We start from the raw sequence: 18275 nt of genomic DNA, 5'->3' as shown, positions 1-18275 counted from the left end.
ATATAAACCCCAGCTTCCTGGGCTGATGACTTCCAACTGTATCCAAAATAATTGTCCCTGTAATTCCCACTCAAGACTGCTTCCCAGCACCAACCTTAGCAGGAAACATTCCCAAAATTGAAGCCTGAGCTTATATGACACAGAAATGCAAGGTGGTGAGTACCTCAATGTTTTCAGCGTGCTGTCAAGGAGCATGCTGGAGTCAGTAGTACAGGACAGGTTGGGCAGGAAAGGACAGGGCCTCTTCACTCTCCCTTCCAGCTTTCTTAAATGGTCTAGGATGTCTGTGCCTGCCAAATAGTTCTCTTGCTGTAGCTAGAAATGGTTATGAAATGATAACTCTGCTGCAGGCTCTTCAGTGTGATGCTGGTGTTGCCTCTCATCTATCTCATCTGATGAAGAGATGTTTTGCCAAACAGCTACAATGGATTCATCAACTGCTTTCAACATCACAACTAATACCAAGTCTCAAGAGCATTGAATAGTGTTGTTTGTACTCACCTACAGCACAGGTCCTCTGTCTGCAAGACAACCTCCGCCTGCTCCAGACTAGACAGCCAGGGCAATTCTGGGGTCTTAAAGTCAAAATCTGGAGGCTTTGTGAGTGGTATGCTGCCAGTGGATCATCTTGATGGAGCCTGCTCACTATTTTAAGGCTGTGCTGTGTTGACCCGGGCTGTTGGTCAGCTACCAGGGTCTTGATAAATACTCTGCTGGTAGTCATCCCCAGTGATGGGGACTGGGCAGGATGTTCTGCTGTGCATCTCTACCGGCTCAGCACATGTGACTGGTGGTACAGCTGCCATAGGATCTGTGCTGCAGAGCTATATTGCACACCTCGGTATTGACTTGTGGTTACTGGAACCTTCACATAGGTAGATGGTCTCCTGAAGCTCCTTTCTTTGTCATTCTTCACCCTGCCTCATGTCCAGTTTTGGCTGTATCAGACAGAGAGGTACAGCCCTGGGCAGCAGTGAAGAAGGATGCAATGCCCTGTTGAGAGAAGGGCTCCATGCCAATGCACAGGGCTGAGCAAGCGTGCTGTCAGCACAGTGATAACCTGCAGGCAGCTACAGCAAAAAGGCTGCCCTGGACTGCAGGGATGTGGAAAGTTACCGATAAAGACACAATTTGAAAATAAAAGTAAGTTTCAGCACTTTTCTGCTCCTGGAAAAGGTATTTGTCTTCTTAATGAGATGGTTCCCATGTCAGAACATTGCCTCTTTTAAAACTCACATTTAGTGCATTCCTGTCAATGCTTCAGTTGCACTTGGCTGAAGACACCATCTGCTGTGACACTCAGCCAGCTTGGCTTACAATGTCATTTAGACCAGAAAGCAACTGAGCCTGGACGCTGAGGCAGATGTCATGAGCAAAGGTGAACTTCCACAAGTGAATGAGGTTGCTCATAAAAAGACTGAATGGCAGAAGCGTTTACATAGAGCCCTGTGGAAGACCACTGATTTTTCTGCATATGTTTTATGTCCCGTAAATGCTTTATGTGGTCTACTTGGAGAAGCAATATTACTAGAGGTGTCAGTGAAATTCTGTGTTTAAAACCCAGCATTTGTTGTTCCTGCTGATTAAAGCAGGATGAGCGAGTTTCTCTCCTTTCCAGAAACGGGATTGCTGGTATTTTCCAAACCAAGCTACCGAGCCCTAGGCGTGCTTCAGCCCCAGCGGGGCAGGAGGATGAGCCCATTTTCCTGCTTTTCTGTGCAGTACTGCTGCACACAAAGCTGTTCACTCCCTCAGCATTTCTGTTCCAGCTGACAAAATTACAAACCAGCTCTGAAATTTCTCTCTTCAGTACAGGAAGTGTAGGAAGAGTTACTGCATCCCTGTCTGTCTCCCGAACAGAGGCTCATTCCCAACTGTACCTCCTGATGCGTGTTCACGCTGCAATCCAAAAAATCCACAGGAGAAATAAAGAGGAATGAAATAGGTAAAAAACACATTGAAAAGGTGGAGGCTGAAACTAGTACAAACCCAGGTTTGTTCTCACAGAGCTTGTACAGATGAGTGTTAGTAATGAAGCTCTTCAGCAGCACTGGGGCAGACTTGTTCTTAAGGTCAAATAATCTATCAGGATGAAAATGTTGAAAGAGTCCTTTCCACATCTGCTGCTCAGTATGGCTCAAATTGCTTTTCAGCCATGCTCGCTGCTCTTTTTGCCTTAAAGTAAATTAAACCTTATCCTTTTTTAATTAGGTAGGTTAGGAGATCTCAGTAAGTGCTACTTTCCTTCCTCACTAATTTAAAGACTAGTTTAAAGGAATTAAAGTTAATAAACCCATCTTTAAATAATGAATTAATGCAGAATTTAATTTAATAAGGGAGCACAGGAGCAGCCCCTGTGAGGAGAGGCTGGGGCTGCCTCATGCTGGACGCAGCTGGTTCCAGCTGACCTACCACACGGCACAGCTGAGCCCTGCAGACAAGATGGCGGCACCTCTGGGAAAGAGTGCTTAAGGAAGAACAGAATCATCACGCATTACATTCTTCTGCCTCTGTTTCTCACTGTGCAAATCTATTTAATTGGCAATAAATGAAAGTCTTTTTTGCTCATAATGGTAACTGGCAAGCAGTCTCCACACCGTTACCTCAACCCACGATCTTTGTATTTTCTCCCCCATCCAGTTGAGGTGATGGTGTGAGTGAGGGGCTTGGCGGGCATCCCACCTCCATCAGCTATCTATAGATAGGTTATCAGATGACTGGAAAAAGGGAAATACAACCCCCATTTTCAAGAAGGGGAAGATGGATGACCCAGGGAATTACAGACCAGTCAGTCTCACCTCTCTGCCTGGCAAAATCTGGGAGCAGATTCCCCTGGAAGACATGCTAGAGCACATGATAAACAACAAGGTGCTTGGTGACAGCCAGCAGGGCTTCACCAAGGGGAAATCCTGCCTGACCCATTTGGTGGCCTTCTATGATGGGGCTACAGAACTGATGGGCAGGGGGTGGAGCAGTTGACTTCATCTACCTGGACTTGTGCAAAGTGTTCAACACTGTCCCACATGACATCCTTGTATCTAAATTGGAGAGACATCAATTTGATAGATGGACCACTCGGTGGATAAAGAACTGGCTGGATGGCCGCATGCAAAGAGTTGTGGTCAACGGCTCAGTGTCTGGCTGGAGACGTGTAAGGAGTGGTGTCCCTCAGGGATCAATGTTGGGACTGGTCTTGTTCAACATTTTTGTTGGTGACATGGACAGTGGGATTGAGTGTGCCCTCAGCAAGCTTGCCGATGACACCAAGCTGTGTGGTCCTGGAGGGAAGGAATGCCATTCAGAGGGACCTTGACACACTTGTGAGGTGGGCTGATGCCAACCTCATGAAGTTTAACCATGACAAGTGCAAGGTCCTACAGCTGAGTTGGAGCAATCTTAGGCACAGCTACAGGTTGGGCAGAGAAGAGATTCAGAGCAGCCCTGAGGAGAAGGACTGTAGGGTGTTAGTCAATGAGAAAATGAACATGATCCAGCTTCAGTGTGCACTCACAGCCCAGAAAGACAACCGTATCCTGGGCTGCATCAAAAGGAGCGTGACCAGCAGGTCAAAGGAGGTGATCCTGCCCCTCTACTCTGCTCTCCTGAGACCTCACTTGGAGTACTGCGTGCAGTTCTGGTGCCCTCAACATAAAAAGGAGATGGAACTGTTGAAACAAGTCCAGAGGAGGCCACAAGAATGATCAGGGGACTGGAGCACCTCATGTATGAAGACAGGCTGAGAAAGTTGGGGCTGTTCAGCCTGGAGAAGAGAAGGCTGCGTGGAGACCTCACAGCAGCCTTCCAGTATCTGAAGGGGGCCTACAGGGATGCTGGGGAGGGACTATTCATTAGGGACTGTAGTGATAGGACAAGGGGTAACGGGTTAAAACAAACAGGGGAGGTTTAGATTGGGTATAAGGAAGAAATTCTTTACTGTAAGGGTGGTGAGGTACTGGAACGGGTTGCCCCGGGAGGTAGTGAGTGCTCCATCCCTGGTGGTGTTCAAGACCAGGTTGGACAGAGCCTCAGGTGACATGGTTTAGTGTGAGGTGTCCCTGCATATGGCAGGGAGGTTGGAACTAGATGATCTTAAGGTCCTTTCCAACCCAAACCATTCTATGATTCTATATGGGGGGCCTTGTGGAAAGGGCAGCTCTGCTACAAAATAGTAGCAGGCTGGAGTAAGAGCCAACCAACTGCAAGAAGAGTCACAGCCCCAAACAGCACGCAAATGTGAACTTGCAACTGCACAATTTTGAAAATAGGTTCTAGTACTTTGTATTTCTTCACCTCCCCAGAAAAATGACTTTCAGAACTTCCAAAGACCTTTAAATACTTGTCACAACAAGGCAAATAGTCCATTCCCAAACTACTAATGAATCTCAGTAACACAGAAGCAACAAAAAAAAGGTATTCGTGACAGGGGCCCTTCTGCATATGGCCAAGTTTCTTTAAGGGGTGAGATGTCACTTGATTGCTATAGCCTTACAAGTTTTTCTATTATGACTGATATCATATTGTAATGCAGCAATGCATTCCGTACATGTACTTTGTACTCATGTACAAAGATTTTATGAATTAAAACTATAATCCTTGATTGGCCTTATTATTCTTGTCTTATAAGTATTTAAAGAGATTACTTCCTAAAATAGTATATGAATAGTACATCATTTGCCATGCAGAAACTATAATAGGATAAATGTTAAATATGAGAATCCTGTATTTCAAGTTTATATTTGTATTCTGTTGAATGGTACAAATGTGAGGAGTGACTCACAGGAATGGTTCTCATGCTAAAAAGAGTTTGGGAGCTGCTTATGTGAAGACAAGAGCCACTGACAATACGACAAAAGCCTGATATCTCGATGAGATTAAGACTTGTCATGTATTTGGTCCTCTAGCTCTTCCAAACGTTTTCCCACTTGTTTCCCCCTCTATTCAATATGCTAAATTAAAGCTGTTGTAGAAGGCTTTTATTCTGAATAAAACCAGTGAAAATACAATTTATGCTGAAAGCCAAAGCTGAGGCAAGTCATGTTTTTTGCTGTTATTTGCTAGCCATTGTAGGTGGGACCCATTCTTGTATCTTCTTCCGAGTAGTGGAGTAAGGTACATACTGTCCAGGAGTGCCACTTAGATTGAATTTATGGTTCTCCCAGATAAATTTCCGAGCAACTGGTGGGTGAGTAGTTGGAGGGTCATCTGTCATTGAGTGAAGCCAGCGATGCCTTAAGAGGAAAAAGACACACTGTCATTAAGGAACATTACATGACCTGTAACAAGCCTTCCCCCCCAGGGTTCTCCTCTGAAGACACTAAAGATTTATTTGGGGGGTTAGTGGTAGTATAATTTTAATCCACTAGGACTTTGAATGAGTGTATGGGATGCTGATTTAAAGTAATTACACAAACATAACTGATAAGTAAGAGTTCTGCTTCTAAGCAACTGAAAGCACACCCAAGTTTGAATTGCCTGTTCCTCTGTATGCTCACTATTTGATCAGACTATTTAATTGTTACCTGTTTGTATGGCCTCAACCAGCCAGTCAGGTCAAAATGACAAAACCACAAGGTCTTGTTTCGCTGTCTGGGGTTTTTTTGTTGAGTTTTAGGTTTTTGTTTTGGTTTGGGACAGAAGACTATGCTGCACAACTTCAGTACCAACTCCAAAGCATTCATGAAGCTACCACTTGGGATATGAATTAATGGTGCAGGTTCACCTACAAAAATCAATCACCTAAATGTTTTCTGAGTGCACAATGAAATTATTAATACCAATCAGGAATGGAGTAATTACCAAGTGATTATAGTGATTATCCTCTACCTAACAACTAAATGCCAGTCCTCCCTTGTGCAAACAACATTAATGATCAAGCAAAGTACTTTCCATAACAATTTACTGAAACACTATAGTAGGGATCAACTGAATTGGTTTCATCCCATTTCTATTACAGTGCCGAAAGCGACTTTCAAACCTGAGTAATTATCTGCCAGTTCTTCATTCTGCATGCACAGTTGACAGAAGTGAGGTTATGACTTTTTTGCAAGCTTACGTATTTTTTACTGAGGTAGAATTAAAGAGGCTTCTGCTAATCAGCTTTTGTCAAAGACTCGACCTAAAAATAAGAAGTCTTCTATTTCAGTTATTATTAGAAAGCCTAAAAGTTGCATCTTCAGCCTTTAGCAACGAATCTGGCACACTTCATTGATACAGCAAAACAAAACCTCAATAAAAGTAGTGAGAAACAGACTGACAAGTATATTCTATATCTGAAGAGCTCTACAGAAGGTTGATTATCTTTCCAGTCAAATAGCTACTAGGCATTTATTTCAGAAAAGCTAAAAATCACAACTTTGGATATAACTTTAGTACTTAATCTCACTTTAAAAACTGTCAGCCACATGTTCATTTTCCAGAAGTAAAAAAACCAAACAAAAACCCAAAACAAAAGCCACAAGTTATAAGACTGAGGACTGTCAGGAAACTGGATTGAATACAAAACCAGATGGAAATATAAAATCCTTTAAAAGAAAGAAAATCCAACTTGTTTAGAGGTAAAGAAGGGCCTCCCATGGGAAAAAAAAATCCACTTAGGAGTTTGGAAGGTATACATACATTAAGTGGCAACATGAATGGGAAGTGGATTCCTCCCTTTCTCTGCCCACTCTCCTTCCTAAGTCTGGTATTGTTTGGAGTACACATTTCCACTACTTCTATTATAAAAGATTTGGGTTAATGATTTCTGTCTGGAAGAAGGCACCCCCATAGCACTACAAATCACAATGTGGTCTCAGGATACAGGATCAGACCTTCCTCGATTTTAAACCTGGTACTACTGTGGGTGACAGGAAAGAAATAGTTAACAAAATGGATCCAGGTTATCACCCTGGTTGGGCTTAAGCCTTGGGAACAGTAAAGAGAACAATGAAGTGTCAAGATCGGTTAGCAAAACAAAGCAGGTGGTTTGCAAGATACAGCAGGAGGTGTAACTCAAAGACAGACCAAATAGACAGATGTAAATATTTTGTACCCTTAGTAGGTTTTGCTGAATCAGGATGACAAGGATGTAAGAGAGTGGAAAGTTACTGCTTAGCACTTAGGGAAAGGGATGCAAGACGTGCAATAAAGATCTTCAGATTTCACCAGAACTGGAGTCCGTCTTTGATACGCCACATATTACCAGCCCCTGAAATGCCCTGGCCACATTATACAAAGCTCTGACCTTAGGTGAACTCCCTCTCCCAGTTCACACCTATAAGAATTGTGTACTAGTGTGCTTCACACCACCTGAGATATCATGTCTCCTGTGAGAAGCATCAAAGTTGGCAGAAACAAGAGTTTCAGGGCTTCAGCCTGGTCTCAATTCCCCTCAGAAGCCCAGCATGTTATTTATAAAAGCATTTTGGTTTGCACAGAATCTATGGTCTCAAACAAAAGCTCTCACTCTCCCCTTAAATAAAAATATGTAAAATCTGAAAACTTTATTTTGGGAAGACTTTCCCCTTGACAACCTTCCTCAAAGAGTCCTTTGAAGCTCTGATGTCTCATAGACTCTGTTCTCAGATGCTCAAGAAAAGCTTTTCATGCACTAGATTGAATAGCATGAATAAAGAGATTTGACATCTTGCAGATGGCTAGATTTCCATATAAATTCTCCCTATAAATTCATGCATGGAAAAAAGATTCAAAAGCAATTAATGACTTAAAACCTACAAAAAAGCAGACAACTTACACAGAGCAAAGAAAATCAGAAGGATAGCAGAAGCTCTGATGAGACTGAAGCAGCTTCCTGAACCACAGAGCAGTCACTAGCAAGCATACTGAGGCTAACAAAGTAGCTGGCCTCTTCCTTGGGTAGATAGATGACAGTATTATCAAATGCTCTCAAGATTCCATGAGAATTTTCCCCCAAGTCTTAAACAAACAAATATTTAAAAGCAAGAAAGTTTCAAACTGAAGCTACAAGGGAATGGAGCCAATTATATGATGTACAAGCTGTCAAACAAGAACTGATGCTACACAAACTCTGTAGCTATTACCATATGTGCATCTGCAAGGTTCAGACACCATCTACGTAAGTTCAGGATGTTTGCCAACTGGTTGGCATCCACTTTTTTCAACAAGTTAACCATGCTGCAGTAAGATGCAAGAAAAGTGAAGATGTATGTTATGGTCAAAGGGCAGAGAAAAATGGGAAGAGATGGAAAAAGGGACAAGAAACATGGTTTTACTTGTTTGCACGTGGGAGGTTCACTTTGATTTCTCATGCATGCTGCCGTAAGATACCATTGCATACTAATGAGACAGCATCCCATTTACTTGAAACCATACAGCAGCATTTAATCTAGTAATAAACCCCACAAATTTATCGTGAAGCTACTAAAAGGTCAGAAATTTTACCCCCCTCCTTTTCTGCTCAATCTTTTTGTTTGTTTTCCTTGGAGGCAGACTTTAAAAGCAGCAGCTTTACAGGAGATTAGCACATTTCCTTACATTTCTTAGTATATTGGCACTTGTAAGTCTGAGATGCTACATTCCTTCCTCCTTCAGCTATCAGATTAACTAAAGAGGATGTAGGTTATTAAACCGAAGTTGAATGTTAACTATTCCATGTATGAAGTTAGCATCCCTCAGGCTCCTTCCAAATATGTCAGATTTGCGCCATAAGGAATTAAACATCAAAGTAGAGGACAGACATTATACATAAGACAGTGCTGGCAAAATGAAGTGTCCCTGCAAAAGGAGAAAACTCTTCTCAAATTACAGTTCTTCTTACACTGGGCATAACATATTGAAAGAGCAAATTATTTTTAACTCATTTACATAAACCAGTTGTCAATCTGTTCTTCAAAGTATCTGGCCAAAACACAAATCAACTTACATTAAACTAGATAAATGGTAAATGGACAGTGGGTGAAGAGCCATGAAAATACTCTGAATATGATGCAAGAGAAGCACAGCTAGAATCTAAGATATCAGGGCTTTACTTGCATGGACTTTGGACTCTCCAAAGGAAGCCTTACTTCACAGCATAACCCCACCAAAAGTGGAAAATTGGTTTCCAAGTTTCACACCCCCCCAAGCAGACTCAAGCTGAACTTCCAAGAATCTTTGGAAAGAAGACACAAAGTCACAAGGAGTTAAATAACAACTAAATCAGAACAAACCACAAGCCTACATATTCTTGTGTGGCAATATTTTTTAAAAAAGCAAGTCTCAATTCCCTGTATAGTAGACATACGTCAAAACAACTCTTCTGATTTCCTTCAGACTGTGATTTCAGCACATCTGTTGTCAGAAGACATCACATCAATTATTTCAGAATGCTGAAAATACTCAGTGCTTCCTAAAAATGCTACTACAGTATCTTATTACATGAGATGTTTTTTCTTGCTTTTTTCTTTTCTCCAGTATCTGACAAAAGGTAAAGGGTAGCTAAATGAATTCTCATTTTATTTTCCCAGACAGTTGTTTTCAGAACTTTTCAATACTCCAAAATGCTTTTTCCCAATTCATCACACATGTTCACCTGACTGTATTTCAACAATCATTCATATTCGGTAAGCCTGAGAGCACACAACTGTCCACAAAACTATTCTTCAGGATGCACAGAAGATGCACAGGAGAAAGGGAGTACTTTTCCTGCATATCTGCTAGTGTTTTCTATTCCTCCCAAGAAAACAGTGTAATCAATAAGATAATCTGTAGTGTGATCTTATATACAGTACGATTTTTATAAGAACACTGCAAAAGAATTACAAACTAGTTAGCATTACTATTTAAAGAAGAAAAATCAGAAATCTCTAGGTTAGCCCTGATCAGTTTCTTTAAAAGTGCCATCTTTAGGCATGACAGTTCCAAAACAGTTTCTGAAAGTAACACCAGCATAAACAATAGTAAAACCAACTTCCACCCACAATGGGTACAACAATGTACCCACAAAATGCTCTGCTTAGCTGAATTAACTAAAACCCAGAGTGAAAAATCAGCACCTAGAAGAAGTATTCAGATCACAACCCAGCTGTTACAACAGTACTTTATATGCGTCCCAGCTGACCCAAGGATGACAAGTTTTTAATCTGTTGAAGGCAGGGCTAGTGCTTTAAGAAATAAACATTTTCTACAACTGACAGGACAAGTACTATTATACTAGAGACCAAATTCATCTCTTTTTTAATAGAAGTAATTTCACACAACCTGATTTATTTCTAAGACATTTCTGGGTCCAGTAAACCCATTCAATTCCCTCTGTAGCTGTACAATCCCAATGTTGACTTGGACAGAAACTTGTATAATACATTAACAATACGCAGTCTCAGTTCAGAAGTTTATGCCACTTCAAAAATTTAAGATGGTGTACCATCAGATGAAAAATAAATAGAGTCTTAAAAACTACCATTTATTCCCACTCAAAATATTTCTATTTTTAAAGATGTATCTAAACAGTATAAAATTAAAGGCCAGTGATTTAGAAGTGTCACAAAGCGAGGACTCCTATGTAAGAATAAATATCTAGGGTTGTCACGGGACGTACAAACTTATCAGCGATAAAAAAGTACCCCAAAACCAGAAAAGTACTGCACAACTAAGTTTCCTGAGAAAATACCTCAGGAGACAGGACTGTTTACCCTTTTGTGTCTCACTGTACTGACCAGTCTTGAAAATAACTAAATTTTTACTGTTTCTTCTAGGGCAGTTTTTCCCACATTGACAGTAAAACAGGTTTTTCTACCTCACTAATTTATGTCATCTAAACAAGCTACTTGATCCTAGAAACATCACTTTGATACTCAGAAAGGAATCCTTTACTGAGGTTCTTAAGCAAACAATAAACAATACATAAGCACAAGCAAAGAAAAGAGAAAAAAATAAAAAAGTGTGATTCAAAATAAGGAACATCTTGAAAATTGGCACAATCTAATACTGCAAGGATAAAAACAACAATTATTATGCAGGTATCAAGGAACAGCTCAGCACTGGCATGAACATGCTGGTTTTGGAGATTCTGATGCCACTTCTAAAAAATAATGCCATTAAGCTTTTACTGGAGAAGACAGAAAAAAGCATTCACTGCATTAAATCTAACTTTAATGCTGGGAGAATTTGAAGCAAAACTGACTACCTAGACAGTCTACCCACACGTTTCTCAAATGTTCTAATGACAGCCACAATTTAAGAGTTTAGATAATTAATCTCAGCCTTGCACAGAACATCTATGACAGGAATAATAAAAGCCAGTGTTCACCCATGCTCAGTCTACCCAATCACCTCTAACTTCATACCATCTTTCACTGCTTTGTGGCTGAAGCGGCATTCATGCTACCTAAGCGATTGGCTTTGCTAGCATATACTGTTACTTTTTTTGGGATGTGTTTTTCCTGATTTATATAAGAAGACAAAAATAGTACTAACAGCTGTGTGGCCAGAGACCTTCTGGAACTCGAGGTTGTACTTATTACTGAAAGGCATGAACAGAAAAAAAAACCTGAAGAAAAAATATAGTCAAGTAGTAGTCAACACACTGAGCTGAGTACTCTGGTCCCTTGCTGTTCTTGTCCCATCTTTTAGAATATCAAGGTATATCCACTGAAACAATTATGCTGTTAATGGCTGCGGAATAAGAAATGTTGTTCCATCACTGCCTTACCTTCTTTGGGTTCTTGTCTAGAATGGATAATTTAAAGAATTTTTTTCTCCTTCAGGCTGCTCAACGCTATTGTAGGCTTTGCCAAATCGTTAAGACGGAATCACAATAAGGAAAACTGGAAGCCTGGCTTCACCTGCTCAATCTGGATGGCAAAATCTTCTCATTCCAAGAAGTAGTGAGTGTGACAGTTAAGACAGTGGGCAATATAACATTATGAATGCAGATTAAAATTAAAAGTAACCAGTCTCAAATCTTCTGGCCACACATAAGATAGCTGCACCCAAGAAAACTTTATAATTAGGTTTTTTTTAACCTTCTGCTTTGTAATACAATAAAATATACAGGCAATTGTGGAGTCTGGCCACATTATTAATCTAAATGGCTTACCATTCAGGGGGCACCATGCTTCCATCAACTTCCCAAAATGTATTTTTGCCATTCATTTCATCAGTATAGATGACCCATCTGTGGCGACCTTAAATAAACAAACAGGAATATTTTATCAGCTCAAAAAAACCAAACTGTTCTCATATAAAGAAGAGAACAAGGAAAAGTACGTTCACAAAAAGTATCTACCATTATGCGCACTTATTTCTGAGTCTCTACAGCTTTTATTTTTCTAAGTCTTCCACATTTCCACTGTTACTGTATTTTGATATGGCTGTATTTAATGCCCCCATGAGGAAACAAGTATTAGCTATTTTGTAAGCACTGGGAAATAGGAACTTAGAAAATTTTCAGGCAGAGAAACAGTTTTTTGGGAGGAGTCTTTTCCAAAAGGACATTGCCATTAGTAGCTGAAGATTAAAGTAAGTTTCAGCTGTATAAAACTACCAAGCAATGTTTACCAGCAGCTGTTTTCCCCAGGTACCTTACAAGTTAACCTACAGCAGGCAGAGTTTGACCTACTGAGCATGTCAACTGCTTACACATCACCTTCCACCTTTGTTGTTTCAGGTGCTACCTTTTTAAGTACTCTACAAATGTTATTTAAAATCCCATTACTTAAATTAACAGGAAGTTTAATCTGTGTCTCTTTTCCGTGAAATGCTCACAAAAGTAAGTATAGCCACAAGGCAGTTTTAAAGGCGTTTCTCTCTCTTCCCCCACCTTTTAAGCTACCAGTTTGTAGGTCAGGGACTAAATTCAGCCCTCGATTACATTATCATATAGGCATTCCTATATGGAAAGCATCTGACTGACTTACATTTGTCCTATATTTCAGATTGACTATGTTGGCAAAGGAACTGAGAGAAGCAACAGAGAGACAGATGTCAAAGCATTTCTGGCCCCCTCTTTAAGACCCACACAAGTCAAGTGCGAGGAAGTCAGGCAGACAGCATGTTTTATTTCACTAACAGAAACTACACAAGCTATACAAAGTTGGACAGTCAGTCAGGAGGTGTTCACACTAGTACGCATACCAAAGAAGTTTCTTCTGTCTTCATAGTATCTGTTTCCGTATTTGTCTGTTCCTACCAGTGTACCAGTCTTCAAATCATTGACCCTGTGAATTCCCAAAACAACACTTTCAATTGACATCATGTTAGAAGTAAGTTGTGATAGAGGTTTCTTAGGGGTTGGTAGAAATCTGTAATGAAAACTCTTAAACATGTATTCAAAAAACTATGCAAGCTTATGGATGGCAAAACATAAACACCAACTCTGCAATTAATGCCAGCATGCCTTTACTGTGCACTCCACCAACAGGATAATAAAAGTTATACAAAAAGGCCTTTGGGGGTTATTTTTTATTTAAAATCTCTTCATAGTGGAAGACAAAGCAACTCTGCAATACAGCACAATGTAACTCCCACAAAACCTTAAATGCTGTTGAAGGGATTCCCAGAGACACATATTAATACACTTGGTTGAAGATGTTACCATCCTTCTCAACTACTTGTTACAAAGCATTTCAGCTCGAATTGCCATGGAAAAGCGGTCAGCGCTAAAGCACATTGAGAGATCTCACATGTCCATGTGGGCACTAACAGCCAGGAGAGAGAAGAACAGTAGTATTTTAAGCCATTGTAGCTGCTTGCCAAGAAAATGCACACTAAACACTAAATTACAACTGTTACTTTCTAGCTTTTGTATAACTATGGAAGATGTAAGCATTTAGAGAAAAGCAAAGAAATTCAGAATAAAACCCTTGTAGAGAAAGTCTCCTAACTTCGGTAGATCATTTCTCCAAGTAATTACTTCTAAATCACATCAGCTGTTGCAAGATACACCTTGATCACTCTTCCTGTAAGCACAAAGTCTATTCCTTGAGCTGTGATGAAAGATTCAATGGCCTGAAAGATGAAACAGGGGCAGTGACTATATTTGTGGCTGGTACAGTTATGAGGATCAGGTGTGATTTTCCACCTAGCACTCCTCTCTTCTAACTTCAGTCTTCTGAGCAGAAAAAAAGAGAGCACTGCCTCCAGTCTTGTTTATTCTCTCTTCCTTCATGGTAGAAAGGTGTTCACACAACCTGTGACCTCTGATTCACATAAGCTCCCTGACAAGACATTCCTTAAGATGTGCTTAGGAAGAGGCACTCTAGTGAAACCTAATACTGAAACTCTTCTACACTTTTATTTTCTCAGCTCCATTTCTTCTTGAGAACTGCCAGTGTAATAGCTGCTGCCTGACAAGGGAAACAAAATGGAAACAACAGCTTAGGAAGAATGAGAGAAAACAGTCATAATAGTAAAACAGTAGCCAGGGAAATTATGTACTGTCTTAACTGATACTGCTTAACAGCTTGAAAAACACTGTGCAAGAGGAAGGTCTACCTGAACTGCTTTCTACCATGGAGACAGAAAACCCAGAAGCTGCCTGTCATCACAGGTAGCAGGAATACAAAGTTCACATGTCCCAAAAGACAGGCTGACCTCAGAAAAGCACGCAACACTGTACCACAAACAAATGAAAAAATAATTTAAAATGTGTAATAATTGTAAAGGGACTAATACATTGACAGGAAGAAGACAACATGCTCAGCTGAATGAAATAGAATTGATTCAAGGTGTCTAGTGATGTTCCATAAACAATGTTGATGTCAGTACTTTACAAGGTTCCTGGCCAAAACAAAACCAAACCAGAAACCCCATCCCCAGAAAGCACAGGGGTCTGACAGATTATGATACTACCAGAGGAAGGTTACATTGTTGTATAGGAGGTTCCCTACTGTTTTCAGGGCTGAACTGGTATCACCAGCATGGCAACAGTCACAGCACTGGTATGAAGGTGATGCTTGGAGACTCGGAAGACCTGCAGCACTATGTGCATAATGCAAAGAGAACATCTGGATATCACAAGGCAATAACAAGCTGTCAATGAAGTGACACTGAGGGGAAAAAACCCTCAAAGCTGACCCTAGGCTGTATCAGGTGGACTGAGCTGTCTCTGGTGAACAAAACTAGTATTAAAGCCACTGCATGAAAATACTGATGAGGCCTGACCAGCAACTGTGTAAACTATTATGTTTAACTGTTCAAAACGGATCAATTTTAATTGCAAAGAAAGAGGGCTATTATGATGACTGGAATAAAATGCATCACGAAGGCTCAGAAATCTTGCCTTGTTTATTCTAGTGTAACACAGACCTTGACATATAGCAGAGAACCTCACTTTTGCATATCCTCCCTATCCCATAGTCTTTCTTGACTTCCCACTAGTGATTAAAACCACGCTTTTTGGCTACGTGGTCAGGCCTACTACATTCACTGGACCCTGAAGAAATGTTTGATTACTTTTCCAAGGCCAGCTACAAAGATAATAGATTACTGACACTGCCAAATTCAGACCATGTACCATTCAGACTTAGTAAATGTGTAGCTCCTCCTGTTCGGGAGGAGCTTCAGGCACAGCTATCACAATTCAAAACACAATTCAAAATACTATTCACAAGGTAGAGATGTGAGCAGGGAATAAAAAAAAGATAAAGTTTCATGTGGGTGAGTGTGAAGTTCTGTGCTTGGGGGGCAAAGTACACAGACACGGCTGGAAATAAAGCCTACAACTAACTCTGCAAGATTCCACTGGAGCTAGAAGGCACCGAGCACAGGTCAGCAGTGACAACCTGTTGCCAAAGAGGCAGATGTACAGTCTGAAGTAATAACGAATTACAGCTCGTGAAGCAGGTGAGTTAATTCCTTGTTTTACACAGCAGGATTTCAGCAGCAGCACATGCATAGAAACACAGAAGGTGGCTGCAGCAGAGCTGAGTGTCAGCACGGCGGACACGGCTGAGAAAAGCTGAGGTTGGACTGCTGGAGGCTGAGAGACGAAACCTGCCAGGGCAGTACTGACACCTCAGCATCGAGGAACCCGCCAAGCTGCCTAAAGATGAGAGGACAACGGCCGGGGCCTGGCTTAAGAACGCTTTCACCACAGTATCCGCGGCCGACGGGGGCTGAGGGCTGCGAACCACGCCGCAGCGCCCCAGCACACCGACGCTCGGGCCGCAAGGTGCGCCGCGGCCTGCCCCTGCGGCCTGCCCCTGCGGCCTGCCCAGCACCGCGCACCGCCCGGAGTGAGCAAAGCCCGCCGGCTGCCCCAGCGCTGCGGGGAGCAGCGGCGGAGAGCAGCCCTGTGCCAACCCCTCACCCCCGCCAACCCCACTTCGTGAGGGGTAGGGCGCTCGCCGCCCGCCCATCCACCCGTCAAGGTGACCCCGCGGTGCGGCTACGTGGGAGCCCGCCGCCGCCTGTGCCGGGCGCGCCGGACGCTGGCCGCCCCGTTACCTCAGCAGCTGCCATATAGCACCGCGGACGCCCCCGTGGCCGCCGAGGTGCTTCATCGCCCTCTTCACCAGCTGCACGTACTCCGCCATCTTGGAGCGGTGCCGCCCGCTCCAGGCGCCGCCGCCGTCCCGGCCTGGGGCTGCCCCGCCTCCTGCCGGGACAGAACCGCCTCGTCCTCCCAGCGCCGGAGCGGGGACCGCAAAGTGGAGGCGGTGTCTCGCCGTCCCTCATTTGTTTGGTGGCTGCCGACGCTCCCAGGTGAGGCGGCGGCAGTTGGACGGAGCCTATGAGCTGTCTGGGCCTGCGTCCGGTTTGGAGCAGGACAGCCATGTCCCTGGTCTGCCCTGAGACCGGGCAAGGAGGGATATAACACCCGGTGCTGTCCTGCCCTGCTGCCGAGTGCGCTACTCCTGATCCTGTCTCAGCCCCTCGAGCAGCTCTTCAGCCGTCCGCTGCTGCTGTGACCTACTCCAATGAGGAAGATGGCACCACCGTCCTTGTTGGCTGCCCTGCAAGCAGTTGTAGGCTGCAGTTATTTTCCCTCTCCACCTCTTCACTGGGCTGTAGGTTCAGAACTCCCTCAAAACCCATACTCACAAATATATACGTCCTTGGCTGCTGGCCCTTGCAAAAACCTTCAGCTGTAGTTGGATCGCACCGCCCTGTTTGAAGAGCACCCTGGTATCCCAGGTACTGCCACCCCAGGCAAAGGGATGACAGTTCTGCAGGGCAGGTAGACCACACTTTTCCCAGTACATCTATCATGTGTTTTTGTGATAACCCAGAAGCAACCAGCAGCAAGATCCTTCTTCGGGCCTTTGCTAAGGTTGCCGAAGAGTATTTTTTGATTAAGATGCTGAGATTTGTACTTCCAATCTGCATAGTCTAAATCCATAGAAAAGCGCATTGGCGGCTGCTCATGTGAAAATCAACAAGAGACAAATGCATGGTAGGGACTACTTTTCATCTTTTATTTCTGTTTTGTTTGTAATGAAAATGCCCATTATCCTTTTTTTCCCCACACAGATCACAAGTACTGAAAATGGCAGTAAGGATTCCAGGATTGCCTAGATCAAAAAATAGGAGGTAGGGGAGGTGACATCCCCCCCCCATGCAAACTGTGGGTGATGGTCCCTGGCTTTTCCTAACTCTGGGAGGCTATTCAGGAACATGTATCTCTTATTAATCTTTCCATCTACATCCTGTCCCACTGCCTTCTGGTTCTGCACCAGCAGGAAGAAATATTTTTGATTGCCTTGCTGGGGACATTGGGAGTAGTTTACTGCTGTTACTGCAAGGCTTATTTAGCAGGGTGCAGAAACAACTTCACTGACCTTAACAGGGGCTGAAAATAGATCCACGTTACTTTGTCAGAGCAGGCAGGACTTGGAAGAACACTTGGTAAACACAGCTTCAGTGCTGCTTATTGGAGCCCAGCTGTCTGGAGAGGCCAAGTGGCTGGGCACTGACACTACTGGAACTGGGGATTTGGGACAGCACAAAGCAGGAGCTGAAGTGAAATATTAAGTAGGTGGTGTTAAAACTGAAAGGAAAATGAGACTGTGAAAAAGGTGTGCCAGCCAAGGTCACAGTGTGGAAATATAACACCCATGTTAATGTAAAGTCCGGTGTCTAAGTTTCCCATTCAACAGTTTTTAATTTAAACACAAGTGATTTTGTGTTCAGACACAAAACACAAGCCCTGCTGATCTGGTGTGTTTTTGCGGTGACCAAAGCATCTGTTCCGTGGCAAGTCTCAGGCTTCAGTACACTTGTGGCAGGTTACATTTTCTCAATTAAAACTCTTAGAAAATTTACTAAATATATTAAAATACACTCAGGTAATTGTACATTAGCAAGCAGAAAGCCAGGAACATTTGCAGTCAGAATTC

At 42.6% G+C, this 18275-nt stretch overlaps 1 protein-coding gene across 1 annotated transcript; it reads right to left on the bottom strand.

The window, feature by feature from the left end:
• Window positions 1-4866: 4866 nt before the first annotated feature.
• NDUFA12 (NADH:ubiquinone oxidoreductase subunit A12) lies at window positions 4867-16566 on the bottom strand. The gene is made up of 4 exons (XM_005143118.3): window positions 16384-16566; window positions 13072-13154; window positions 12035-12122; window positions 4867-5228 (listed from the first exon to the last, which is right to left on the bottom strand). The coding sequence occupies exons 1-4, from the start codon at window positions 16470-16472 to the stop codon at window positions 5048-5050; spliced, it is 441 nt and encodes a 146-aa protein (XP_005143175.1). The 5' UTR covers window positions 16473-16566; the 3' UTR covers window positions 4867-5047.
• Between the last annotated feature and the right edge of the window lie 1709 nt (window positions 16567-18275).

This window comes from Melopsittacus undulatus, chromosome 5 (assembly GCF_012275295.1).
Source record: "Melopsittacus undulatus isolate bMelUnd1 chromosome 5, bMelUnd1.mat.Z, whole genome shotgun sequence".
Classification (NCBI taxonomy): Eukaryota; Metazoa; Chordata; class Aves; order Psittaciformes; family Psittaculidae; genus Melopsittacus; species Melopsittacus undulatus.
This window is presented reverse-complemented; position numbering and strand designations above follow the sequence as displayed.

Coding starts and splice junctions, on each gene's coding strand:
- NDUFA12 (XM_005143118.3), bottom strand. CDS start 16,472: ATGGCGGAGTACGTGCAGCTGGTGAAGAGGGCGATGAAGCACCTCGGC. Junction 12,123..13,071: donor AGACAGAAGAAACTTCTTTG/GTATGCGTACTA, acceptor TGTTTATTTAAG/GTCGCCACAGATGGGTCATC. Junction 5,229..12,034: donor AGCATGGTGCCCCCTGAATG/GTAAGCCATTTA, acceptor TTTCCTCTTAAG/GCATCGCTGGCTTCACTCAA.